The 22,999-nt window shown below is 45.3% G+C and overlaps 1 protein-coding gene across 3 annotated transcripts in view; it reads right to left on the bottom strand.

The window, feature by feature from the left end:
* Nucleotides 1–367: 367 nt before the first annotated feature.
* GRIK3 (glutamate ionotropic receptor kainate type subunit 3) overlaps nucleotides 368–22,999 on the bottom strand; it is a 211,973-nt gene continuing 189,341 nt past the window's right edge. Inside the window, exons 13-16 of one of the 3 annotated variants that reach the window (XM_044997878.1) lie at nucleotides 19,669–19,886; nucleotides 8,353–8,575; nucleotides 7,860–8,110; nucleotides 368–6,719 (exon numbers count right to left, since the gene is read on the bottom strand). In XM_044997878.1, the coding sequence (XP_044853813.1) occupies nucleotides 6,525–6,719; nucleotides 7,860–8,110; nucleotides 8,353–8,575; nucleotides 19,669–19,886 (887 nt within the window). In that variant the 3' untranslated portion in view covers nucleotides 368–6,524. Of the gene's footprint in view, nucleotides 6,720–7,859; nucleotides 8,111–8,352; nucleotides 8,576–19,668; nucleotides 19,887–22,999 lie in introns of those variants that run through there. The other 2 variants (XM_044997879.1, XR_006575104.1) reach the window with 2 other exon arrangements.

A 22,999-nucleotide genomic window follows, 5' to 3' on the forward strand; every position in this document is an offset into this window, starting at 1 on the left:
CTCTGCATCCCCAGCCTGCCCACACGTGGCCTGTGCATTGGTGGAGAAGGGCTGGGTGGTTTCCCAACTGGCACTAAATGACAACTCTCCTTATTGATGGGAACACTGAACTGCAGAAGTTGCCAAGCGTGTCTTCTCATGCTGTGGCTTTTACCCTTTAGGGTAAAAACTCTGCTTGGGGTGGATTTTGTTTTTGTTTGTTTGTTTGTTACAGGGTTTTTAACTGGGGGTGGGGGAGAAGAGAGGAGGGAGAACTATTTGTCTAGATGGGGAATAGATTAGAGAAGCCATTAAACAACGTAGTTGCTTTTAAGACACAGATTCCAGCAAGGCTAAAGAGGCACCTTTAATACAAACAGGCACAAACTTTTTTTTTCCTAGAAATTATTTTTTATTTAAAATTTAAAACCATATTACCTCATACAGCAAACTGTGCACTTTGATATATCACAGTGTCTTAAAAAGGAAAATAATCAGAATTTTTTTTCTTTTTTTTTCTGGAAATTTTATTTACATCAGCCTAGAATGATCAGCAAGTAACACAGTTACTATGAAACCAAAATTGTTACAAAATGTTTACAAAAAACTATATTCATAGAAATTCTGCATGTCCACAAAGGAAAATCCCCTGAATGTCACAGAGACCAGTTTTTTTGAGAAACATGTCAAAGAAAATTATAGACAGCAAAGGGCATTCTACAACAATGCTCAGCAATCCATGTCATCCAGGCAGACTGGCTTTAACTTGCAAGGCCCAGTCATAACTTTCCAGAGCAAGGGAGCTGTGATTAAACCAAACAATGTGTTGAGTATGTTTCGACCTGGTCTCTCACAGCAGGTTGGCACATAGCACATGGCTCAACTTTGTGAGATCATGAATGCTGCATAATGACTTCCGGTGCTGGAATTCAGCTGCCAGAACTGCACTGATGGCTGCTATAGGGAGAAATACTGGAGCCCAGACCTGGCAGAAACCTCTACCATGGAAACATACAACAACATTTCTGACCCAACCCCCCCACACCTCTGAGAGAACAACAGCGATCTTGAAACATATTCCCGCCCCCCTTTGCATATTCACTCCGTTGGTGTCTATGTAGGCTGAGTGTTGGGTGCTGGAAATTTACACTAGAAATCAGCCAAAAAAAAGAGAAAAAATTAAAAATGATCCAACTTTTACCATAGTGAGAGTTTGGAAGATTTTTAACCATGAAAACCCCCCAAACCAACCCATCCTTGTGTTACTTCATTGGTCTTATAAGAGACTAAAAAGGAGACATCGAATCCTGTAAGAGTGACAGTGAACTGAAACAGCAGCATTTTGTATCCACGTTTTTTCCCATGTCTCCCCCCCCACCCCAAATTTGTGTGATTGATTTGTATGCAGTGGAAGTTAATTACTTTGTGACATGTATTTAAGAAAAATGTGTGTGCTGTGTGACAAAATGATTTGCAAAGGATCTTTAGTTTGTATTAAATTTTCTACCCATCCCAAAGTTTCCTTTCAAATGTCTGTTTAGCTCCTAGTTCACCACTTTTCCACAATCAGAGACGGCCTGGTGCACACTTTGCCTTTGCTAGCCAGTCCAAAGGCCTGATGCACCCCAAGGATTAGTGGAGGCAAGGGGATAGGTTCTGATCTCAGGTATCTCAATCAAAGGCAGCACAGCTCGAAAGCCACTTCAGTCCGATTTATACCAGTATAACAGAGAACAGAAATTGTAAGGCCCCAGCCCTACATTTTGGTTGAAATGAACCAATCTAACTGAGGGGACCCCTCCCCGCTCCCTGCCACAAATAAAGGCAATGGGCCAGATCCTCAGCTGGTGTAAATTGGTGCTGTTCTTTGAAGTCAATGGAGTGAGGTTGGTTTACACTGGCTGGGAATCTGGACCAATATCCGTAGCTCAACGAAGGGAATGGGATTAATCGGTAACAATGAGGTGCAGCCAGGACATTCAGAGGAGCTTGAAATCGCAAGCTGCTAAACCGAATGGGTTTGTACGGCCACCTGGGACAAGAGAGGTCACCATCCAGACTCCACAAACTGCCTCCAGCCCTACCCGAGATCCCTCTGTGTCGGGGTGGGCAAGGAGGGTGGAATGACAGGAGACACAGAGACTTCTAACCTGTCCACTCTTACTGCGGATTTTGTAGCTCATTGCCAGATGGCATTAGAAAAATATGATGGCATTCTGCTAATATATACAGATAGTATTTAAAAACCTTTGTATGTGTATCATATACTTTTAACAATATATATTTTTAGGCAGGTGCGCATGTCTGACTCTCTCTCTATATGAATGAGAGCAGAGCTTATGGGAAGGTAGTTGCAGTGACAAGCTGATTGCACAGATGTGGGTGGGTATGGAAGACCTCCACTGCGAGGAAACCTATTTGGCGTTTCAGTAAAGGCCCAGGAGAATCTGCGTTAGAGGGGGGGGAACAACCCGTGAGGAGGTGAGGTCTGAACTGCTGCTGCTCGTGCTGTGAATTACGTGAGAGATGTCACCCCCACCTTTCAACAGTTACAGAGTCACTCATCTATAGTGAGTGCCTTCCTCCTGGCTTTGAGCCACCCACACCCACACCGGCCCTTTGCTAGTTACACCGCTGGGGCCATATGCCCCCCCGGCCCCTGCTGGGTACACACACCAGCACCCTTAGGACTCCTTGTGGGTCTGCTGTCCATTCTGTCACTAACCTGTATGCCCATGTGTGTCTGGCTTCTGGCTAGTTCCTCTACATTCCAGCAGGACTTTCAGCCCTATATGGAGAAAGGTTTAATACTCAGGATTTTAAACATTTAGAAGCATGAAATGGGCTATTCTTTCATGGCCAATTTACTGTAATTGTGGAGATAGAAGAGAAAAGGTTAATCTGCAGGGATTTTTCTTGCTGGTCGCAAGCACTGTTAATTCCATGTGGTCTCCTATAAATTTGGGACAACAGTGACAGAAACTCACTCATCACATTGTGCTAAGTAAATGGTGTTGGTTAAATTTTATGCTTTAAAATAATCTTCTGAGGAGTGAAATGGATGCTATTTTGTACAGTCTTGTTACTACTCACCTTGCTGGAGCATTTAAAGAGAGAGAGAGAGAGAGGGCACTTTTTTTTTTTAAAGTCCAGCAGGGTTTTGGCTTTGCTTTCAACTTCCCCATGATTGTGAAATCTATTTCTAAGAGCTTGGAAAGCCCAGAAGAAAGTGTAAAAACTGCCTGTCTGAAATGCTGCCAGATGTGCAAAGAGATGGAGAAGGAAAATAATTAGTTTTGGGAGAGGGAGGTCCTTTTCCACCCCACTTTCTGCTCTTGGTACATTTCTTCACTTATTGTTGTTTTAGTGACAGAGATGATGTTGCTGCTGGGATCCAACCCCTTTGGATCAAACACTGAATTTGAAGTCAGCCAGTTTTTTGGAAGTCAAACAAAAGAGTCTAAATTCAGCTTGAGTGAGGCTGGGGATGGAGACAGATATGAGGGTAGGAGGTGGCAGGGGGGAAAATGGCTAAGTCACCTCCTTGTCACAATTAAAGGGAGTTGCTTTCTGTGAGTCAGCAATCAGATCGGTGCCTATTGCTCTTGGGATGGTGTTTCCCCCCTCTGAAGCCTAGGCCCCACTTACGTCCCACTTCCATCCCATTCTGCCTGGCTTGAGGGCCGAAGAGGTATTTAAGTGGGGTGTGGCCCACTGCACTGGGGTGAATTTCACCCTTGGTCACCAAACTCGGAGGAGTCTGACACCCACGGAGAGTTGGCAAGTTTCACCTCTAACTTGTCATGGCGTCTATGAAAAGAAAAGGTGAGAATAGTGGCAAATTCTCTCCCAAATGGCTATTTTTTTATTAGGGTCATATGCAAGAAAAGTTCCCATTTTATTTCAGGATAAAACATTGCCTTTTTTCATTGTGAGAAGAAACCAAACCAAAGTACGCTCTCTGGTGAAAAGCAGCCCCAGTTCTCCCTGGAGCAAATGTGCTAATTCAGCCCAAACTCCACCACCCTAAAAACTAAAACTGAACAAAGAAAAGAAAGAGGACGGGCAAAACTGCAAACGGATTTGTTCCTTTGGGGTCAGGTGAAGTCTCTAAAAATGTTTCTAAATAAGAACATGAAAAATTGGATTAGTTTAGCAGCTGACTCCTGCTGTAGCCATAAAACCTTCCTAAATTCACACTATGTAGGGTGAGATTTACCCCGTGAAGAGACCAAGCACAAGGCATTACTTAAAGCCCTGCTAAAGCCCTCAAAGTAGGACTTAAGTGGTGTATAAGCTTCGTGTTGGCCCTGAATGTGGGAGGGAACATCAGCCTTGAGGATTAGCCTCTGTTCTGATGGGAGAGAATGGAAGGTGCAGTGAGTCCCTATGGCAGATCTCTAGTGATTTTGCATTAAACGAGGAAGCTGAGTATCATTTTCCTCCACACTAAATCCTCCCCATAATCGGGCAGCGTCAAATCCCTGAACTCATTTTTCAGCATATTCCCCACAACGTTTTAGAAAAGCATCTCTGCACGTTGCAGCCTATCGCTGGTTCTGCAAAGGGCCAGGAAGGAAATGAGCCAGTGAAATGTCACGTTGAACGCTGTTGTGTGATGCTCTCAGGAGGCAGAATGCAAAAAAACCCAACAACAACAAAACAAACCCTACTCAAAGATTACCTCTAAATCAGCTCACACGTCTTTGGTAATTCTGACTGAATGCATCTGCAGGACCAGCCTTGTGGGACAAGCAACCTGGGGCATGGCTGAAAATCCGCGCACCATTCATGGAGAAGGTTTTAAATGGGAGTTTCTTGTTTGGGTTTTTGGTGGCGTAAAATGGCAATGCAGTTGTGTGGTAGGACAGTGAGTGCACTGGGAGAGCAACAGTGAGTGCCACATTCTGGCTCATCCAGGGTGCTGTTTGACCCAAGACTGGTCCTGTCTATTTGGACCAAGATCTTCTTTGCAAGTCTGGGATGTCCCACAACCCCCCGGCCCCCAAATTAAACATTAATTTTAAATCAGACAAACAACCCGGCTCTCCCTGCCTGTCAGGAATATGAAACCAACGCAGACATAATTCACCACCATCAAACTTGCTGGAGTGAGTAACGTTTGGTGTGTCTACACTGCAATGTAAGCCGAAGGTTTGAACTCAGGCTTCAAGCCTAACCCCTTTTGGTCTACACACAAATCACACTAACCTGGGGTCCAAGGACCCCATGGAGGTGGAGGGTCCAAGCCTGAGTCAAGCCGGGACCCAGGGCCCAAGCCCTATTGCTCTGCAGTGTAGACGCAGCCCCACTGGACTTGTGCTCTGGAAGTCTGCCAGAAAATCCCATAATCCCATAGGGCAACTTTCTTTGTCCTCTGGACAGTCGAGTTTTCCCAAACTGCACCGTGAATGAGTGGCTAGAGTGGCTGCATTTTTGGAGGGTGCTAGGAGGTCTGGGATATGGGTGGTTGGACTTGATCCCACTTAATGCTGTGTAGATGCCGGAGCCCCAGGTTGGGACTCCAGGTTCAACAATTCCGAAACTGGGGTTACAAATGAGTGTAGACACTCAAGCCCTAGGTTAACAAACTTGAATTCTATTAATCCTGGGCTTACGTTGCAGTGTAGACTTACCCATTAGCTTCCCAGAAACAGCTCCCTCACTTTCCCTTCGTGTTAATGCTGAAGTCTATCGATTTTTCTAAGGGGAACGTGACCTTCCCACAGGCTGTGAAGGAGCTGGTGACCTAAAGATCACAATCTCACCCTGGCATTGCAGGGGAAATTGGCACAGGAGGGTTTTGTTTTGTGTTTTCAGATGGCAGCAGTTTCTGGTGCACTACCCTAATCCTATGCCCTGTGTCTGGGAGTCCATTAAAGATCACTTGCCCCTTCTTAGCCAGCTGTCTGACTCCGATGTATTTCCACACGCCTTTTTGCATCACACGCACACGTGGACTTCCCGCTCTCGGCGACAAGAAGCCAGCACAGCATTGAGGTAAAAGGTCATGGTGGACTGCTTTGAGAGAAGGCAGCAGCTTTGACAATCATTTTATTTATTTATGTGTGTTCCCCTTCCCGGTCATTCTATCCTAAATGTGCTGTGTACGTCAGTTCGAAATAGATGCTCACATGGACTGTCATTCACTCCACATCTGTACTGTACTCACAAAATGTTTCTTTTTTTATTGCCATGCTAAAGGAAGCCTGGGGTTTCGGGGGGCTCCTCGGTATCCACTGAAGGTCAGTCCGGCTTGATTCTCGCTTGCCTCCATGTGTGTTCAATATGTAAACATCAGACTCCTGGATGTGTAGTGTGTTTGGACTCCACGAGGCCTGTAGGATCTAAGCCTTTTTAAAAAAATAAAACCAGGTTACAGTCCATGCTTTGAAGTTCCCGTTCCGACGACCGATGGAGTTGTGTTTAAAGGCCTTGTTCTTGAAACTGAACCAAACCAGGATTTTTATTCCTTCCTCGCTAATGGAGAGAACATCCGATCTCATCTCCAGCAAGTCCCTCCCTCCGCCCCGCCCCCCGGTTCCCTATGGAAACACGGGCGTCAGCCCAGTACTGCACGTCATGCTGTCCTTCCCTGGTAGCCGTCTGTCGTTGAACGTGTGCATGTTGATCACGGCGTCTGTCTTCACCATGATGGGTGGCTGGGCTTTGTGTTTGACCCTCCGCTGGCAGGTGAGCGACAGCCGGATCTCGTCGGCCATGGCGCTGCAGAAGGAGCGCTGGGGAAGAGTGGAGGCAAAGGGTTTTGTTACTCCCAGGAAGGTGTTCTGAGAACTGCTGTGCAGAGGGCCAGCCTGCTTCCTATGTACCACTCTGCACAGGGCTATGGAGGCCATTTGTGGGCCCCTTTGCACACAGGTGAGATTTCCCCTTCAGTCTATTGAGACTGGCTAAAGAAAAAGCCACGGTTACTGTAGTGAGTGCAGGGGCATTCCCTGGTCCCTGGGAGTCAGAGTACTGTGGCATCCTGAGTTTCATAGGACTGCTGCAGCCTGGCCTGGGCTGACTGCTTTACTGGGTTTTGCTTATGCCAACTTATTTCAGTCTCTGGTTGTAGAAGTTATTCATACACACAATTATTATGTTATGCGTAACATCGCTGCATACGCAGCACAAGGTAAAAGGGGCTGAGGGGCGTAAACCCTCTTCTAACAAGGGCATAAGCCAACCATGAGAGGTGGGCCTGGCCACACTTTCTGCTAAGATTCCATTTATAAATAGTGTATAAAGGGTTAATAAATGAGGAATAGCGCATGGAATACTATGCCAGTTCCCTGGTTTCGCCAAGACAATTGCCATAGCATGGCAAGACAATGTTTGATGGCTCCTTTACTGCTCACGGAGTTGCAGCTCACTGAGCCCATTTTGGTGACTGGGTTTCTTGTTTCCCTGGGAGATGCATATTACATTGGCTACAGGGCTGCTCGCTGCAAGTCCCAGGCCTTCTCTTTCCCCCCTGTCTTCTGTCCACCTTCTTCAGCACCAGGCCATACCTAGCCCAAGGCAGGTACAGTCCGTCATCCCCTCCCTGGAGGCAACGGCCTTCCAGATGGGGGATTTGGTTAGGGCATCCAAGCTATACAGTATGGGGAGAGGAGCTGTGAGTCCCACCCTATGGCATCTTATTTTATCCCTGCTCTGGGCTGCCAGGACTTTCCCCAGCGGGTGAGGCTGAGCAGAGCTCAGGGCTCTGACACCGCCAGGGCATGCAGCAGGGGGCAATGCTACCAGCCTTCCAGCAATCCGAGCAGTGTGCGCCCAGAGCACAACTCCCAGACTCCTGCAAGAGGCCAACCGCGGGACCCGAGCCAGGCTCAAAGCCTGCAGGGCAGGGGCTGGGAGACCGACGGTGCCGATACCTGCTCACGCTCCGCTGTTTTGCGCAGCTTGTAGATGAACTCGATCATCGCCACGAAGACCGACAGCACCAAGCCTGCTGCTAGGACAATGAAAATCCCACCAATGTTCTGTATCCCCAGAGCGCTGGCCTCTTTGCTCTCCTCCTCCGGGCAGCCATTCCCTCGCCACCATTTCTCTTTCATTATGTGCAGCTTGTCTTCCTCCTGGAGCTGGAGGATAGCGATGGTGATCTTATCCCGGTACGGCGAACCTGCGGGGCAGCGAGAACGGCTGCCGTTACACACGCAGCGGGCAAGGAGGACAGAAGCCACCAAGTGCAGCCAGCATGTCTCTGTAAGCAGGGCTGTGCATCCCTGTTCACCCGGCAGATACTCCTGGGTGTTTTATTCAGTAATACATGGCTGGGAGTGATTAGCTCAATGCCAGCTGTTGTGTTTATGCTAAGCAGCCCCTCTCCAGGCCGTGTACACAAACTGCACCATTGTCACTTACCCATGGGAGTTCCAATCCCATAGCCTTTGGAGTCAATCAGCCCTCCAATCTGGGTCAGGTTGCAGTTCCTTTGTGTGATATATTCAATAGTGGTGGACTCCATTAGGAGGGCGTATTCTGCAGTGAGGGCTCGCTGGATTCCTTCCTCGTTATTTTTAACAAGTGCTGATGGCTTGCTGCTCATGAAAGCCCACATCTTTTCGAAGGTGGAAATTTTGGATTTCTGGAACAACAATAACAAGCCGTCCCCCCACCAGAAATAAATTAGCCTTTTATTCCTTTGCTGCTAAACAGTGTCTGGAAGCTTTCAAATTGTGACAAGGATACCAATAAAGTTAAAGCCACAGGAGAGAACCAAAATGTACAAGAATGTCAGTGGCGGCTTTGGGAAAGCCCATTGGTTAATGTTGGCATCCTTCTTGTTAAAGGAAAACCAGAGTAACTTTGAGGCTGTCTAACACACCAGATGTAATCACAACTATTACTAACAACAATGATGCTTTGCACTTAATTAATGACTGCACGATAACTGGAGATCCTCAGATGAAAAATGTTATTAACAACCGTTAGCCCCACGAGTGCCCCCAATGCCTCTTTTACCTAATAGGTAAACTGAGGCACAGAGGAGCTAAGTAGTTTTCCCATTTCCTAACTATCAGTATCCTGACCGACACTAACACCACAGGAACTCCCTCACATTATTTCCCATTTATATTCAGGTAGCGCCTGGGAGCCCCAGTCACAGACCAGGACCCTGTTGTGTCAGGTGCTGCACCAAACACACAACAAATACAGCATCCTTGCCCCAAAGAGCTTCCAACCTAAGTATAAAAATATATTTGTCCATTTCAACAATGCACAATCGCACCTTGCTTTGATGCCTTGCAGAAGTTGCTATTATGATAGACCCCCAATATGTTTGTTAAATTATTCTGAAGAATAATAACCTGAATTCTGCTTATCCCTTTCTACCCACTGACAGAGGAGAGAGAGTGTTTTAGAGAATATGTTTCACTCTCTCCAACTTTCAAGCACCACAGGCAATCTGTGTCCCTTCTGAGATATGTTTAACTGTCAAACAGGCTTTACATTTTTACATAAACAGATGCAGAGAGACATTAGAGAAGCATCTACTATATTTTGCTATAGCTAAGAAATGGGGACTTTTTTTTTTAACTGTTGGCAGACATTCCACTGGAATGGGGACTACACATTTTCTGGACTGGCATATGATGTGAACTTTTGTCTTCGTTTGCTCATTCAAAAATCTGTTAGGATGGAAAGAAGTAGTTTTGTTTTCTTTATAACATGATCCCAACTGGCTTAAGATCGCCTTTTGAAGTGTCTTTTACACATGCTGTAACAAAAATTAGTTAAGCTTATGCATTGGTTTAGGAAGGTCCCACAGAAACAGATGCACATACAAGTCCTCTTAAAACCGTTGGTTGGTTAATCTTCATTTCATGGCCAGTTACTTGGTGCAAGGACTAAATTGGAGCCACGAGTGTGTATTTAAAAGGCGGCCACTTCTTCCATGAATGATGAGACCTCACTCAGGGATGTCTGAGTTCACCCATTTGTATGCTTAGTGGAGGCGCTAATTAACCCAATGTATCAAACAGCCACCTTGCCAAATGCCGTAGCCAAAGAAATAGAAATATATGACCTGGCAAAGCCCCAGGGGCAGGCCCTTCACTTCAGAACTGTTGCAGGGAGTGGACTGTGACGAATGCCGCTGGAGAAGGAGGGTCTGGGTCGGGTTTCAGGGTTGAATTTAGTCTGGTGGTGCCCCAAGGGACTCAGAGATACAAGCTGAACCAGGTTTCTACCAAACAAACTAGAGTCTCGGCATGTGACACTTGTCTCTTTGCGTGTGCCTTACAGATCTAGTTCCTACACCTCTGGGCTAAGGGAAATTATTCCCCCTTGGGGAATGGATCACCGAGAACCGTAGCTCTTTTAATAATGGAAGGGATTAGGGTGAGCAGACAGCAAATGTGAAAAATCGGGACAAGGGGTGGAGGGTAATAGGAGGCTATATAAGAAAAAGACCCCAAAATCGGGACTGTCCCTATAAAATAGGGACATCTGGTCACCCTAGAAGGGACGGGAGGAATCTCCCAAGCTCTCCAAAGTGAGAGCTCTTTTGAAGAGGCATGTAAGGGGGCAGTGCTTGTTCAGTCTTGTCATTTATTTTTTCCATGACAAACAGTTGGAGAATCTCTCTCCTCAATCTCCCTTCCCATATGTTTGCACAAGATAGCAGCATGCATCATCCAGGCAGATACCATCAGCCGAGCAAGAAGGAGCGGATTTGGAGAACACATCACAGGTTCGGTCTGTTTCTTTGATGAAATTTACCATGTGTTGGAGAGGATGGGGATGGAGGGTGTCAAAAGATTCTGTCCTCATGCTGGATGTGACAGGAATATAAATTTGTCAAGCAGACACAGCGCATGAAAAAGTCCACAATACTGTTTAAGCCAGACCTGGCTCTTTTGTGCTTTGGGCTCCTCGTTGCACGGGACACATGAGAAGGCCCAGGACTCTGGGACTGAGGAGAAAAAGTTATGCTTGCGGTACCTGAGCATTCTGTCGCTATATATGTGATCTAAATTCTTCCATTTCTTAGGCCAGCCCCCGATGCCTAGGCAAGGCAGCAGACGTGGGTCTCGGGAAGAGAGGCACAGAAGGGAAGGCAGTGGTGGCTGTGCAATGTGTTCTGAAGTGAAGGGCCTGCCCCTGTGCCTTTGCCAGGTCATATATTTCTATTTCTTTTGCTACAGCATTTGGCAAGGTGGCTGCTTGATGCATTGGGTTAATTAGCGCCTCCACTAAGCATACAAATGGGTGAACTCGGACATCCCTGAGTGAGGTCTCATCATTCACGGAAGAAATGGCTGCTTTTTAAATACACACTTGTGGCTGCAATTTATTCCTTGCACTGAGTACCTGGCCATGAAACCAACCCACTGTTTTAAGAGGATTCGTATGTGCCCCAGAGCCAAGTTCCTCCTATCGATGGGCAACTGAGCACGTCACAGTCTTCGATGTGCTTATCTGCCCAGCACCCCTGCAAGGAAGGGAAACCCCTGCCCTGAGGGAGCCGAGGCAGAGAAAGTCTAAATGACATGGGGATTCCACGGCAGAGGGGGAATTGAACACCTGTCTCCTATCCCCAGGCTCGCACCCTAACCCACACGTCTCTCCAGCAAAAGCTCCTGTGAGCAATCCTGTTCCAATGGGCCAGATCCTCAGCGGCTATCGCTCAGCACAGGGTTCAGTGGCGGTTTGGCACTTTACACCAGCTGAGGATCAGACCCAGGCCTTGAAGTAGATTTGGGGCAACTACTGGATCTCAAAAAAGCAGCAGAAAATTTAGGCCACCAAAGACTATTAAATATCTGCACATGACAATGCATAATTGACGTGAATAACACACGTTCCTCCCCGACAACGACTTGCTTAACACTTCCATAGTTCACATCAGAGACCTTTGAGTTCAGAGCACTCCCTCTCTCTCTGTCTCTGCATTGCCTGCTGACACGGCGCTCTTCAGCAACATCAGTGCTCTCCCAGTTTAAAGCACAGAGTGAAGTAAACTGGCAAAAAATCAATCGGCTGCATTTAGGGACACTAATAGGACTTGCATGAGGCAGTGTAGCTCTTCAGGCAACTTAAATTACAGGCGACAAGCCTCTCTTCTACAGAAAAGCCACTTTTCTCCTCTCTCCTCCTCAAATCTCTCCCTTTGACCGAATGAAAAAAACCTAAGAATAGCTTGAAATGCCAGGGCAGCCCATTTCCCCCCCTCCTCCCCCAGGCCCATCACACGAGCTCATTTGGCGCAGGGGGGAATGTGTGCTAGAGCAGCAGCGTGTCTCCCCCGGCTCTTCACTCTGCATCATCGTGAAGTGTGAACCTGGGTCAATGGCAAGTGCTCCCTTCTCTTTAGATCACACTTTGATGAGTGCACTTCACTCTGCCACAGCTACTTACAGTCACTCATGCATGCCTAATGCACCAACAGAATTAAAGACCCAGCAACACTTGCTGAGCCACTTCAGAGAGCAAATGTGGCAATAGGATCCCCCAAACAGAGCCATGAAATTCATGAACATAAGCTCCTTCTGCCTCTTCTGCTCTCCTCCAATCCATGCTTTTAGTGACCTCACAATATGTCAAGGCCAAATGCCACTAGTCACATTGGCCGTCTCTTCACTAGGGTAAAAGGTGTGTTCTTACTCGTGTTCGCTAACACCAGGTAACTAAGAGGAGGTAAAATGCTGGTGAAAACAAGGCAGAGTTTAATATAAGGTACTGCTACCGTGTACAGTATTATCTTTTTTTCTAAATAAAAGGAAAAAACAAATCTGTCCGTCTCTAACTAGCTAGTTACTTGCTTGGACCTGTCCAATCACATGGGCCAATGTAAGAGGGAAAAAATAAGGGCACTGGACTGTAAAACGTCAGTGCAAACTGCAAGTGGGATCCACTGCCCCTCCACTGATCTGCAGTTGCCAGAGGCAGTTAGCATCCTTGCAGATGGGGAGGTGTGCAATCTCAGCCTTCTACTGAAAAGCACCGAGTTTCTGTGGAGACGGTGCTCCCTCCTCCTGCAAGGCTGGAGGAATTTTAAAGGTCCAGCGAAAAACTTTCATGGGCTCATGCTGTTAATCCTCCCTCCTTGTGACTGAAAAGTCTCCATTCACACTTCAAAGAAACGTGCTCCAGTTAGGATTAGATTGTGATTAGAAGCAAATTAACTCCCACTTAAATTGTTATAGCACCTCAGAGAGTGTATTCTTCGTAATCAAAGAGTTCTTGAACATGCACAATAATTGCCTGGTATGAAACTGACAGTCAGTAAAGAAAGCAGTTAATTGTGCCTGCTTCAGAGGTAACCGGATATTTGTCACCTATTGATTTAAAGGCTAAATGATTATTATAAAAAAATTACTGGGATTCATCAACTATGTTAAATGGACGTTTGTAACACAGTGGTTGGATGTTAGTAACACAGTCTTACTAATGAATTGCCATTTAATTTTAATAGGATGTTTTGTTCAAATTAAAGGAAGTGACTGAATACAGAGTCAATCTGAAGTGATGTCCATCTGCTACCTTGATATTCAGTCCCACTGGTAACATGTACCATCTGGGCAGGTGGGAATAATGGAGGATTTCTGACACGTGGTGTAGCCCCAACCCCCCAGATCAGACCTGCTGCAAAAGGTCAGTGAAGAGAAACTGCTCAGTTGCTTTGGAGTAGTAAGAGCTGATATCAAACGACCATCTTCTGGCTGTGAACTGCCAGAGAACGCTGGATTGTCAGAAATGCCTGACTAGAAAGGCAGGGGTAGCCTATGGTATCTCTAGGTAAACAAACACATTGGCCAGACCACACCAAATGTAGCTCTACTTAAATCAGTGCAGCTACATCGTTTTACAGCAGTGGGGTAAGCGGATGTGGCTGTTTCTCTGTTTCATCCTACCTTGTGTTCTGAACCAAATGTATTTACAAAAAAGCTGAACGAGAAGCACACTGAACGTAGCAAATGCTGTGAACATTGCAAACGACTCTGACTGTTCTTTATAGTCACAGCTCAGGAGCTACCTGTAATAACCAGTGTTTCAAGGCCAGTCACCCAAATAAATTAATGGAATAGCATAGAGGAGCCAAAATAAAGGTGCCTTGCCAGACATATATGCTTTTTTATCAGTGAAATTGGCAAGAAAGTAACTTTCAGGCTTATGCTTTTCAATTCCAGGCCATATAAAGAAATAAATTGATTTTCACCAACTGAAGATACTTAATCTTGAGAATTTAACATTTCTGTACAAGGAAATATATACGAATGCTGCAAAAGGCACATTAAAAGCAGCATTTTTGTTCCGAGAGAGATAGCATCCTTCTTAACACATAACACAGTATTTCTGGTATTTTCTACAATGGAAACCAGATACAGCTCCTAAATTAATTGGTTTCTTCCTGGAACCCTCATCTTCCAGGTTATCTGACCTGCATTCCATGGCAGTAAATGGCTTCTCATAAGCTCTTTCCACAATGATGAAACCCACCAATGAAGTGAGTTGGCAAGAAAGCAAGGCCCCATCGGGACTGACTGATCGCAGCATTACTGACCTGAGCCAACGGGACATCATTCCAGTGTTCCCAGTGGGCTTTTAATCAAGTCCTACAAAAGCTGCCACGCACATTTTTCAAGCTATTTAGGCATTGCTGTACTCAGCGTTGACTCAAGTGCCTAAATCCCTTTTGGAGAGATAAGATTTAGGCTCTTCACTCAATTAGGTGTTACGATGGTGAATGCAGCAACACCTAAAAACCTTTCAAAGTCTGGGCTGATGTCCCCCTGCCTACAGATAGGGACATCAGCTGGCAGGAGGAGGCTTTTGCCTTCCTTTTCTTTCTGCTTCCATTTCCTCCACAAGTGACAGCACCTTGATCGTGCGCTCCTTGCAGCAGCAGATGTTCCTGTCCTGGCCCTCGTCAGCAATTCTCTGTGACATTCCTACAGGCTAGAGACGCTGCAAACCAAAGTGACATATTGCGTCTTCATAATGCAGTTAGCAAAGGACAACGCTAGCCGCAGCAAACCGGGCAGCAGAGGAGCTGGGAATACAGATTCCCAGGCTGCGTGGAATTTTTAGAGCTAGTCACGGAGAAGGGGAGGGGTGATAATTTCACGGGGGGATCCCCCATCAATCAATCATGGGGCATTTTTCCTGCAGCGAGCAGGATGCGATGTCTGGTTCCCTTCAAGGCTGGCATGCCATAAAATAGACAACAGAGGCTGCACTTCTCTGTTTGTCCAGAAGATAATCTGTATCACACAACCTGCATACACTTGGTCTCCAGTTGCCCAGGAACTTTGTTATGCAGAACCCTGTGTCTCGAGAACGGCTGACACAGCATCATCCCCAATGAACGGAACCAAGAGTGGGTGTCTTTGCAAACACTGGGGCAGATCCCCAGCTGGTGTTCACAGGCATAGCTGCACTGAAGGCATGGTGGGGGCTGATGAATTACCCCAGCTGAGGGTCTGAGCCAGAGTTTGGGGTGGGAGCGTCTGGATGACAACTAAGGAAACTGAACCACATTTCTCTTTCCAGGAACAACAAACACACAGCGTCCCACAGGAGCATTTTGGCTGCTCCAGCAAATAAAGCCCATGTCGGGGGGAACAGACCTGAGAATTCATCTCTTTCCAATTGTAACACAGAAAAATAAAATATATGGTGGAACATAAACAGACTCTGCCAGATGCATGATAGGAACCAAAGAATGGGTGGGATGGAGACGGCTAAGAAGCTACAAAGACACTGTACACACACACACACACACTCTTACTTATTTTTATTTCCACATAGAACTCTCATTACAAAGAGTATTTAAAATGCAACAGTGAAAGTGAACCTCCTCCTAATGGGTCTTCTAAGCTTTTATTGCCTATGAAGGTAACACGATACGGCTGTTCATGCTAAAGAGGAGCCTGCATACGCAGACTCTGCTGCAAAAAGCAGACTGACACCGAGTGGCTGGAGTTTGAAATTCTATGCAATGTTTGTACTGAAAAAAAAAATCCTATTTCCTTCTGAAGGCACATCTGCTGCCTGTCAAACTAAGCACGGGCTTTGGAAAGTGTAACTTCTGGTCACCATTGTCATAGCCAACAGCAGGCTGTGAATCTGCAGGGAACTGCTCTGCTCTTTCTTCTTGTTAAAATTCAGAGCACTAGCTCCCTTTAATGAGTCTTGGCTATTAAACTGCTGACTGGCTAATCTAAATGCTATTATATTGCACCCATTCAGCGTCTTACAGTATTCCAGGCACAACCTGGCTTCTAAGATGTGAAGTATTTTGTCACGTTTTGGTCCATATATTTCCAGCTGAATTGAAATGATAGGAAAGTGTAAAGGATCTGGGGAAAGATACATATCTCACTACTGTTAGCTTGCTAACCAGATCAGAAAAGCAGCCACATTTCCACCATCCAAACAATCAAAGTCCCCATTTCTCTGAATCCTGGCATCTCCCTGCTAGCAGGGAATGCATGGATCACCCACACAGAGCACTCACTCTTTACCTTACATTTAATGTTAACAATGAGAAAGTGCATTGAGATCCTTGGATGGAAATGTTTAAACAAGTGCAAAATATAATAATGATAATATTTGTCATTCCCTCTTCAAAGCTATAATTCTGTGCTTAGCTATATAAGATCAATCACAAATCTGGTTCTTTGCTACATGGTTTAATTGGCAGCTGCACAGTATTAAAAACACCTACCCCAGAGTAACCCATGCAAATGGTCTGTTATGTGATCGGAACCGGCTGGAGCACTAGACTGGGACTGAGGAGACCTGGTTTAAATTCCCAGGTCAGCTGTGGACTTTCTACATGAACTTGGGCAAGTCATTTCACTTACGCTGGGCCTCAGGTCCCCGCTGTGAAAACGGGGATAGGATTTCCCCACGCGATGGGGGTGTTGTGAGGATAACATTCATTAATGATGGCAAGGTATTCAAACGTGATAGTAACGAGGGTTTGGTAAGTGGCGGTGTGATCCCAGTGTAGTGATGCTGGATTGGGATCTCCTTTTACACTGGCCACCAGACAGACAGTCATCAGAGCTAACAACTGTCCCTTTCTAAGCTCTGATGTGCTTTGGTGAATCGGAGTCTAACATACCCTCCTGGTTCTGACTGGTACCGGTGGCACAGAGTAAAAGCCTGCATTCTCCAGTCTCAATCTTTTCCTTGCAAGGGAATATTAAAAAATCATCCTCAAAACATAAAAAAACAGGTCATGTTCACAAGGGAGGCTAATTCCTAGATAAGTTCCTCCCCATTTCCCACTCTCCTTTATCGTCTCCCTCTCTCTCATTTTTAACACATACTTTTACAACCCAATTGTGGTTTCAAAGACTTTTTTAAATCTCTTAATTAATTTTCATCTTCTAAGCGGCAGTAAAATGCGACAGCTCTTTGCATGTTCTCTGCTGTGTCGGACAACTTCTAAAAAATTAATTTCCTTTTAAATAGAAGGAATTCATGTAATTTGCCTTCCATGATGTGGTTGCAATGGATTGGTGGCATTGCACTGCATGGACTTTCATAGGTGTGGCCTAAAAGCCTTAACATGGAATTGCCAAGACACAAAGCAGGCATCAGATTCCTTTTCTCTGGTTTGTTTTCTGCTTGGGTTTGTTGTTTTGTTTTCTTCCCCTTTCCTTTGCCATGGGTCTTTTTCTCCAAGGCGCTTAGTGCTTGATAAAATATTAACACAGGTTGGATGTATGTCACAGTAGCTAGTTACTCTCTGAGTCCTACCAGATGCTATTGTTCTATCTGTCTGGATTTGAGAGAGAGTGTGATGGAGACAGTGGAAACCCCAAAGCTCTATTGTTAGGCAGAGTAAAGCCTCTTCCATGCCACTTGGACAATGCTTCTCCAGCAAGTTCAACATGTGCTGAACCTTCTGTTTGTGTCCCAACAACTGTTCTGTTGACTGAAAACTGATTGATGTTTATTCTCCATGGCTTGTATCCACCCTGTGCCTTTAGCATTAGTATTGGGAACATGATTGGAACAGTGGTGCCAGTCACACACCAGCTAACTTGTAGACTGGGGTTTAAATTTGCATCGTGAGACACCTTCACGGGGCCTGGTTTTCAGAAAGTGTCGAACACCAACACACTGAGAATCAGGCCCCTTTAAGGTGGTGCTCGTCAGTTACCCCAAATCACTAGTCACACCTGAAAGTTCAGTTCTGGGACAATGAATGGGTCTACATTTGGCATGTTGTATTTCCTTGCTCCTCCAAAACATGCGAGAAGGTTGGGCAGAAAATTGCATTAAATTGTTTTCTGAAGACCATGGTGGAATGATCCTGGAAATATTCTTGCTTCTTGTGACTCCTAAATTCCAGCTCTGCAACCCTGTTGACCTAGTATGGATGAAATATTTGGCCCAATGTATTCAGAGATGGGGGAAGAATAGTGTTATAACAAAAACCTTGTAGCAAGGGAATAACCTGCTTTGTATGTAATAGGCCCAAGGCAGAGAGAAGAGTCTTTTACTTACTAGCAGTCCATGAAGGAAGTTTATCTGATGACTTTAAACTCTTTGCATCTGAAAACATGATTTTCTTGAATTTATTTATGCTGTTTATTCTTATGATTTGTTAAAGATGTAACACCATCAGCAGGTGCCCATCCTGTGCTATACAAGACCCGATAACAACTAAAAATGGACAGTTTCATATTAATATACACTGTAACAAGGAACAGATTACTTATTCCAATCTAGGCAGACAAATAGATACTCAATCCCTACCTAATGCTCTTATGAGTAAATAAAAAAACCTCCTCTGTACAAACCACCATCTCCCTCAGCACCTGTGAGAAAAATGGGCCACAGAAGGTTAGCAGATCCGAGCCTTCTCCTGAACCACTGTCTGTTCTTCAAAATCATTCACTGTGCTTTGTTTCATTCTATTTGAGCTGTGTTGGTTAGTTGTGGTTGGGTCATATCAGGCATGCGGTCTTATTTCTGTTCCCTGCCTGGGTGAATGTAACTCTCAGGTTTCCAGTCTGAAAGTTCCCAGAAAGTTTGAAATTTGCTATTTGAGAACATTCATGCTAGTAAGACATGATTATGTGAATATTTCAGTGAATGCAAATGGGGCAAAAGACGTTGCTTAAAAATGCAAATAAAAAAAAAGGTTGAAAGATGTTTGCAGCATTTGTCTAGCTCTAATTTTCATTAATCTCTCTCCTCTTGATTCTGAATTCATCTAGAAGCCTATCAGTTTGTTTTCAAGGGCTTCAGGGCATTCTCATTGAGCCGGAGGAGGACAGGGACTAGGGGAGTCATGAAGGTCTGGAAGATGCCTGGGGAAAATAAGACTTTCTGGAGGAGTTTAGTATAAGCTGCACAGAAGCTCTGCTTTGATTTGGGAATACACCTTCCATCTGGCACGTCTGAGCCAGCATCACCCAGTGTCTTTGTAGCTCTGAAGCTGTAAAATCAATGTCATTTAAAATTTCTAACACCAATTAGCATCTGGCAGAAGCGAGCTATGGATGTTTCATAGCCTGGGTGACTTCAAATGGGTGTGGACAAAGTCCTAGCAAAGATGCAAGAGGGAACAACCTTGCGTTAAGAGGACTACGTGATATAACTAGTTTTTCTCTATTCTTACTCCCTCTGGTCTAAAAACATTGCTTTGGTATCATTCCTTGTGCATTTGCATTTCTGCCTCAAGGATGGAATGCATATGTTTGATCTCACCTTAAAGAAGGTCATGGTAGCTCCATCCTTCACAGCTCCATATTCTATTTTCGTTTGCTTTGCCAGATCATCTGCTGAGTCGATGGGGGATTCCATTCTCTCCACAGTCAGGAAGGCGGCAAGGTTGGCTGTGTAGGACGAGATGATGATGAGCGTGAAGAACCACCAGATGCCGCCAATGATCCGTGTAGACAGAGCTTTGGGCATCAGCTCAGATCCTGGGAGAGTAGGAAAAGCAGTTGAAAAGAATTGGAAAATAAAGAGAGAAAAGAAATAAAAAGGAAACAGTACATATTTCAAGCACTAGGTCACATTGCTGAACTGTAACAACTGCACAAATTAAGCCAATTGTTTTTAATGCAAATTACCCAGACGTCTTGCATACAAGGAAATCTGTATTTTTTTTCTGTAGCATTTGCAGAATTTTCTCTCTTTATTGCTGACCTTGGGTACAGAGCACAATTTACAGGAAACCTTCAAAACTGAAGTAATTAACTAGGCTGCTTTTATGAGATTTAAACAGCAAGCCATTTATGAACTTTTATGAGTGTTTTGCTCTGCCATTTGAAAAGCGCTTTGCTTTTATATGAATTACTTCTCAAAGGCCTCATTCAAGGGGGAGTATTCAAATACACAAGGCTTTAAAAAAATCAAACAGTGCACGAAAGAAATGATCAGGATCCATTACTTTGAATAGCTGCTGGAGGCAGAAAAGTAGGAGATACTATACAGCATGAAAGGTGTAACATGTCTGGAATGACTTTGACTGAACGGAGATGAAGGACTAAATGGGCTGCGCTATTTTTGCAATCTCGTGAGACACGGATTAAAAATGGGGAAAGCAGCTGGGTTTGAAACAGCTGCAGTCAGGTGACATTTCTGACCGGGAATTTGCATGGAAAGTTGGATTCTGCAAGGCAATTTAAGGAGTGTGGCATTAAAGTGTGGTAGATAATGCAGCATTTTCCCCTCATTAGGTGCCCGAGGAAGGAAGGTTGTCTCACCAAGAACTTATTCCTGCTCCATTCCATCTCATCTTTTGGTGTAGCTGAAGGCGTGGCTTTGAAAACCATTTTTGAATTAGATGTAGAATGGAGTTAAAAGCAACACAGGGGACCTCTAATTTAACTGCATCCAGTAAGGGAATGATTCATCCTGCTACAGTGTCTCCCTGGGTACTAACCTTGTCCAGCTCTGGGAAGAATCGTGAATAAATGATGCTACAGTGCTGGCAGGGGGACACACAACAATATTTCTTGTGGGGGTCACTGAACTCATGCTTTGGGTTCTTTTAGTTTTCCTGCCATGACTATAAGTGGATCAGGGTGAAATAATTCAGAATTAATCATGTGCGCGATACATTTCATTTCTCCGATCCGGAATTGTCTGCAACCAGATCACAATTTTCTTGAATTTTATTCCTGACTTAAAAATGACTCACCAAACAAATCCTTGCACTGGGACTCCCTTGTGCACAGTTCACTGCGTGTATGCCACCTTTGAAATTCAAACTATTTTGAGTGGCCAGCCCATTCGCATGGTATGTCCTCGTTTGGGCACAAGCCTCTGGTGTAAATGGTCATGGCTATGAATCCTTTTCATTGGCTTTGGTGGGCTTGGACCAGGCCCTACATGAAATTAGTTGATGAGACAAGTTTCAGCTGAGCATGAAGTTTTCTTTCTACAGAAAAGCTGGCAGGGTTTCTAGCCCTAGTAAGTCACACAGCCATCCCTGGCACCTCTCACAATCTGAATCCAGCCACTCCTTTCCCATTTGAGCTCCAGCCTCTCGCAAACAGACTGTTTGCTCCAGTCTGGGCAAACGTTAAAACCAGATGGTGCTTGACAAGCAGCTGAAGAGCCCAAATGGAACAGCAGAGGCTGTAAAGGAGCTGGGACCAGCCAAGTGAACCGTACCAGGAAAAGCACCTTGCATGGTAACACGTGGGATGGGCGTGAGTTTCCCGGGCTCTTCTAGGGCACCGAGGGCCTGTGGAGCTAGACCTGAGCTGCACCCACTGTGTGCAGGGCAGGGAGCAGTGTAGGATTCAGCAATGCAGATACAGCCCAGCATTGCTCCCACGGGAACAGCCTTTTGTCAATGGAGGTTCAGGGTCTTGAAAAAAGCACTAGACACTTTGTGTACAAACTGACGTCTCTTTTCAGCTTAAAAACCTGGTTGGAAAAACATTTTTTTTTCTCAATCCACAAATGTGTGTCTCACTTCTCTCTCACGTCTCTCACTCCCCCCCACCCCCCCACCTCCACCGCCAGGTCTCTCTCTGACAAATGGTCAGATATTGTTCTTCCACTGGTCCAATGTCACTCTCATTCCTGGATATGCAACCAGACAAATGACACCCAAGTAAGGCAGGGTACCGCTGACTGCTGAGCTCCAAACCCCGCTCTGCACAGACACATCCCTGGGTCTTTCTGAACTCATTTAAGTCATCCCTCTCAAACAGCCCCCATTTCAGTCCCAAAGTTCCATGGTGGCCTCTCACTTCGACTGCAGAAAATTATTCACAGCAAAGAACAAAGCATCCTGAGACTGAGGCTATAAACAGAGTTGGTCACACTAAGGGAAGGGATCCTGCAGCTGTTTGTTTCCTGCATGGGTAAATCTTTTATGTCCCACATTCTGGGTCTCTGCCACATACTGTGCCCCACCGCTGGGCCTTGGCAGATCATCAGGTTGAATTTACTTACTTTTAACGTTTGTTTTTGAAATTTGGAAGACTCTAAGTAAAAGAAGTCTCCTGTTGAGCCTCTGCTCTCCTTGAAACAATTCTGCTCTAATCCATCCATCCTGTTTCTAAGGTTCCTGTCACCATGGTATCAAAGAACCCCTCAAACATTCACTCATGCAGACAGCATCGAAGGGCATTTTGGGAAAGCGGCCTCGTAGGTTTTGTCAAATGGTGCACAGCTTCCTCAAGACTGCGACACAGATGGGATGTGGAGAAGACATGTGGGAGAGAAAGACACTATAGACTGTACTTTCATTATACAGCTCTCCTTAGATGATGAGCCTTTCCACTGCTAGCTAAGGAAACAGGTGTTTGAAGGTCCTTTCAACTGGACTTTATTTAATTGGCAGCTATGGAGTCTATCAAAATGAGTGTTCTAGCAGGAAGCCCTATTACCACCTAGGAGTATTTTATGAATTACCTGTGCCAAGGATCAGTGGATGTGTTTGTAGTTTTTTAACTTCTTCTCAATTCACTGAGCTGAAACCCATCTGGTATTTTGGATGAGGTACCTAGTGAATGACCAAAGCCTTACTCAGAGGGTTCTGTTATTTTAGGATCTGTGCATTGTCTGTTCTCCC

This window comes from Mauremys mutica, chromosome 23 (assembly GCF_020497125.1).
Source record: "Mauremys mutica isolate MM-2020 ecotype Southern chromosome 23, ASM2049712v1, whole genome shotgun sequence".
Taxonomy (NCBI): domain Eukaryota; kingdom Metazoa; phylum Chordata; order Testudines; family Geoemydidae; genus Mauremys; species Mauremys mutica.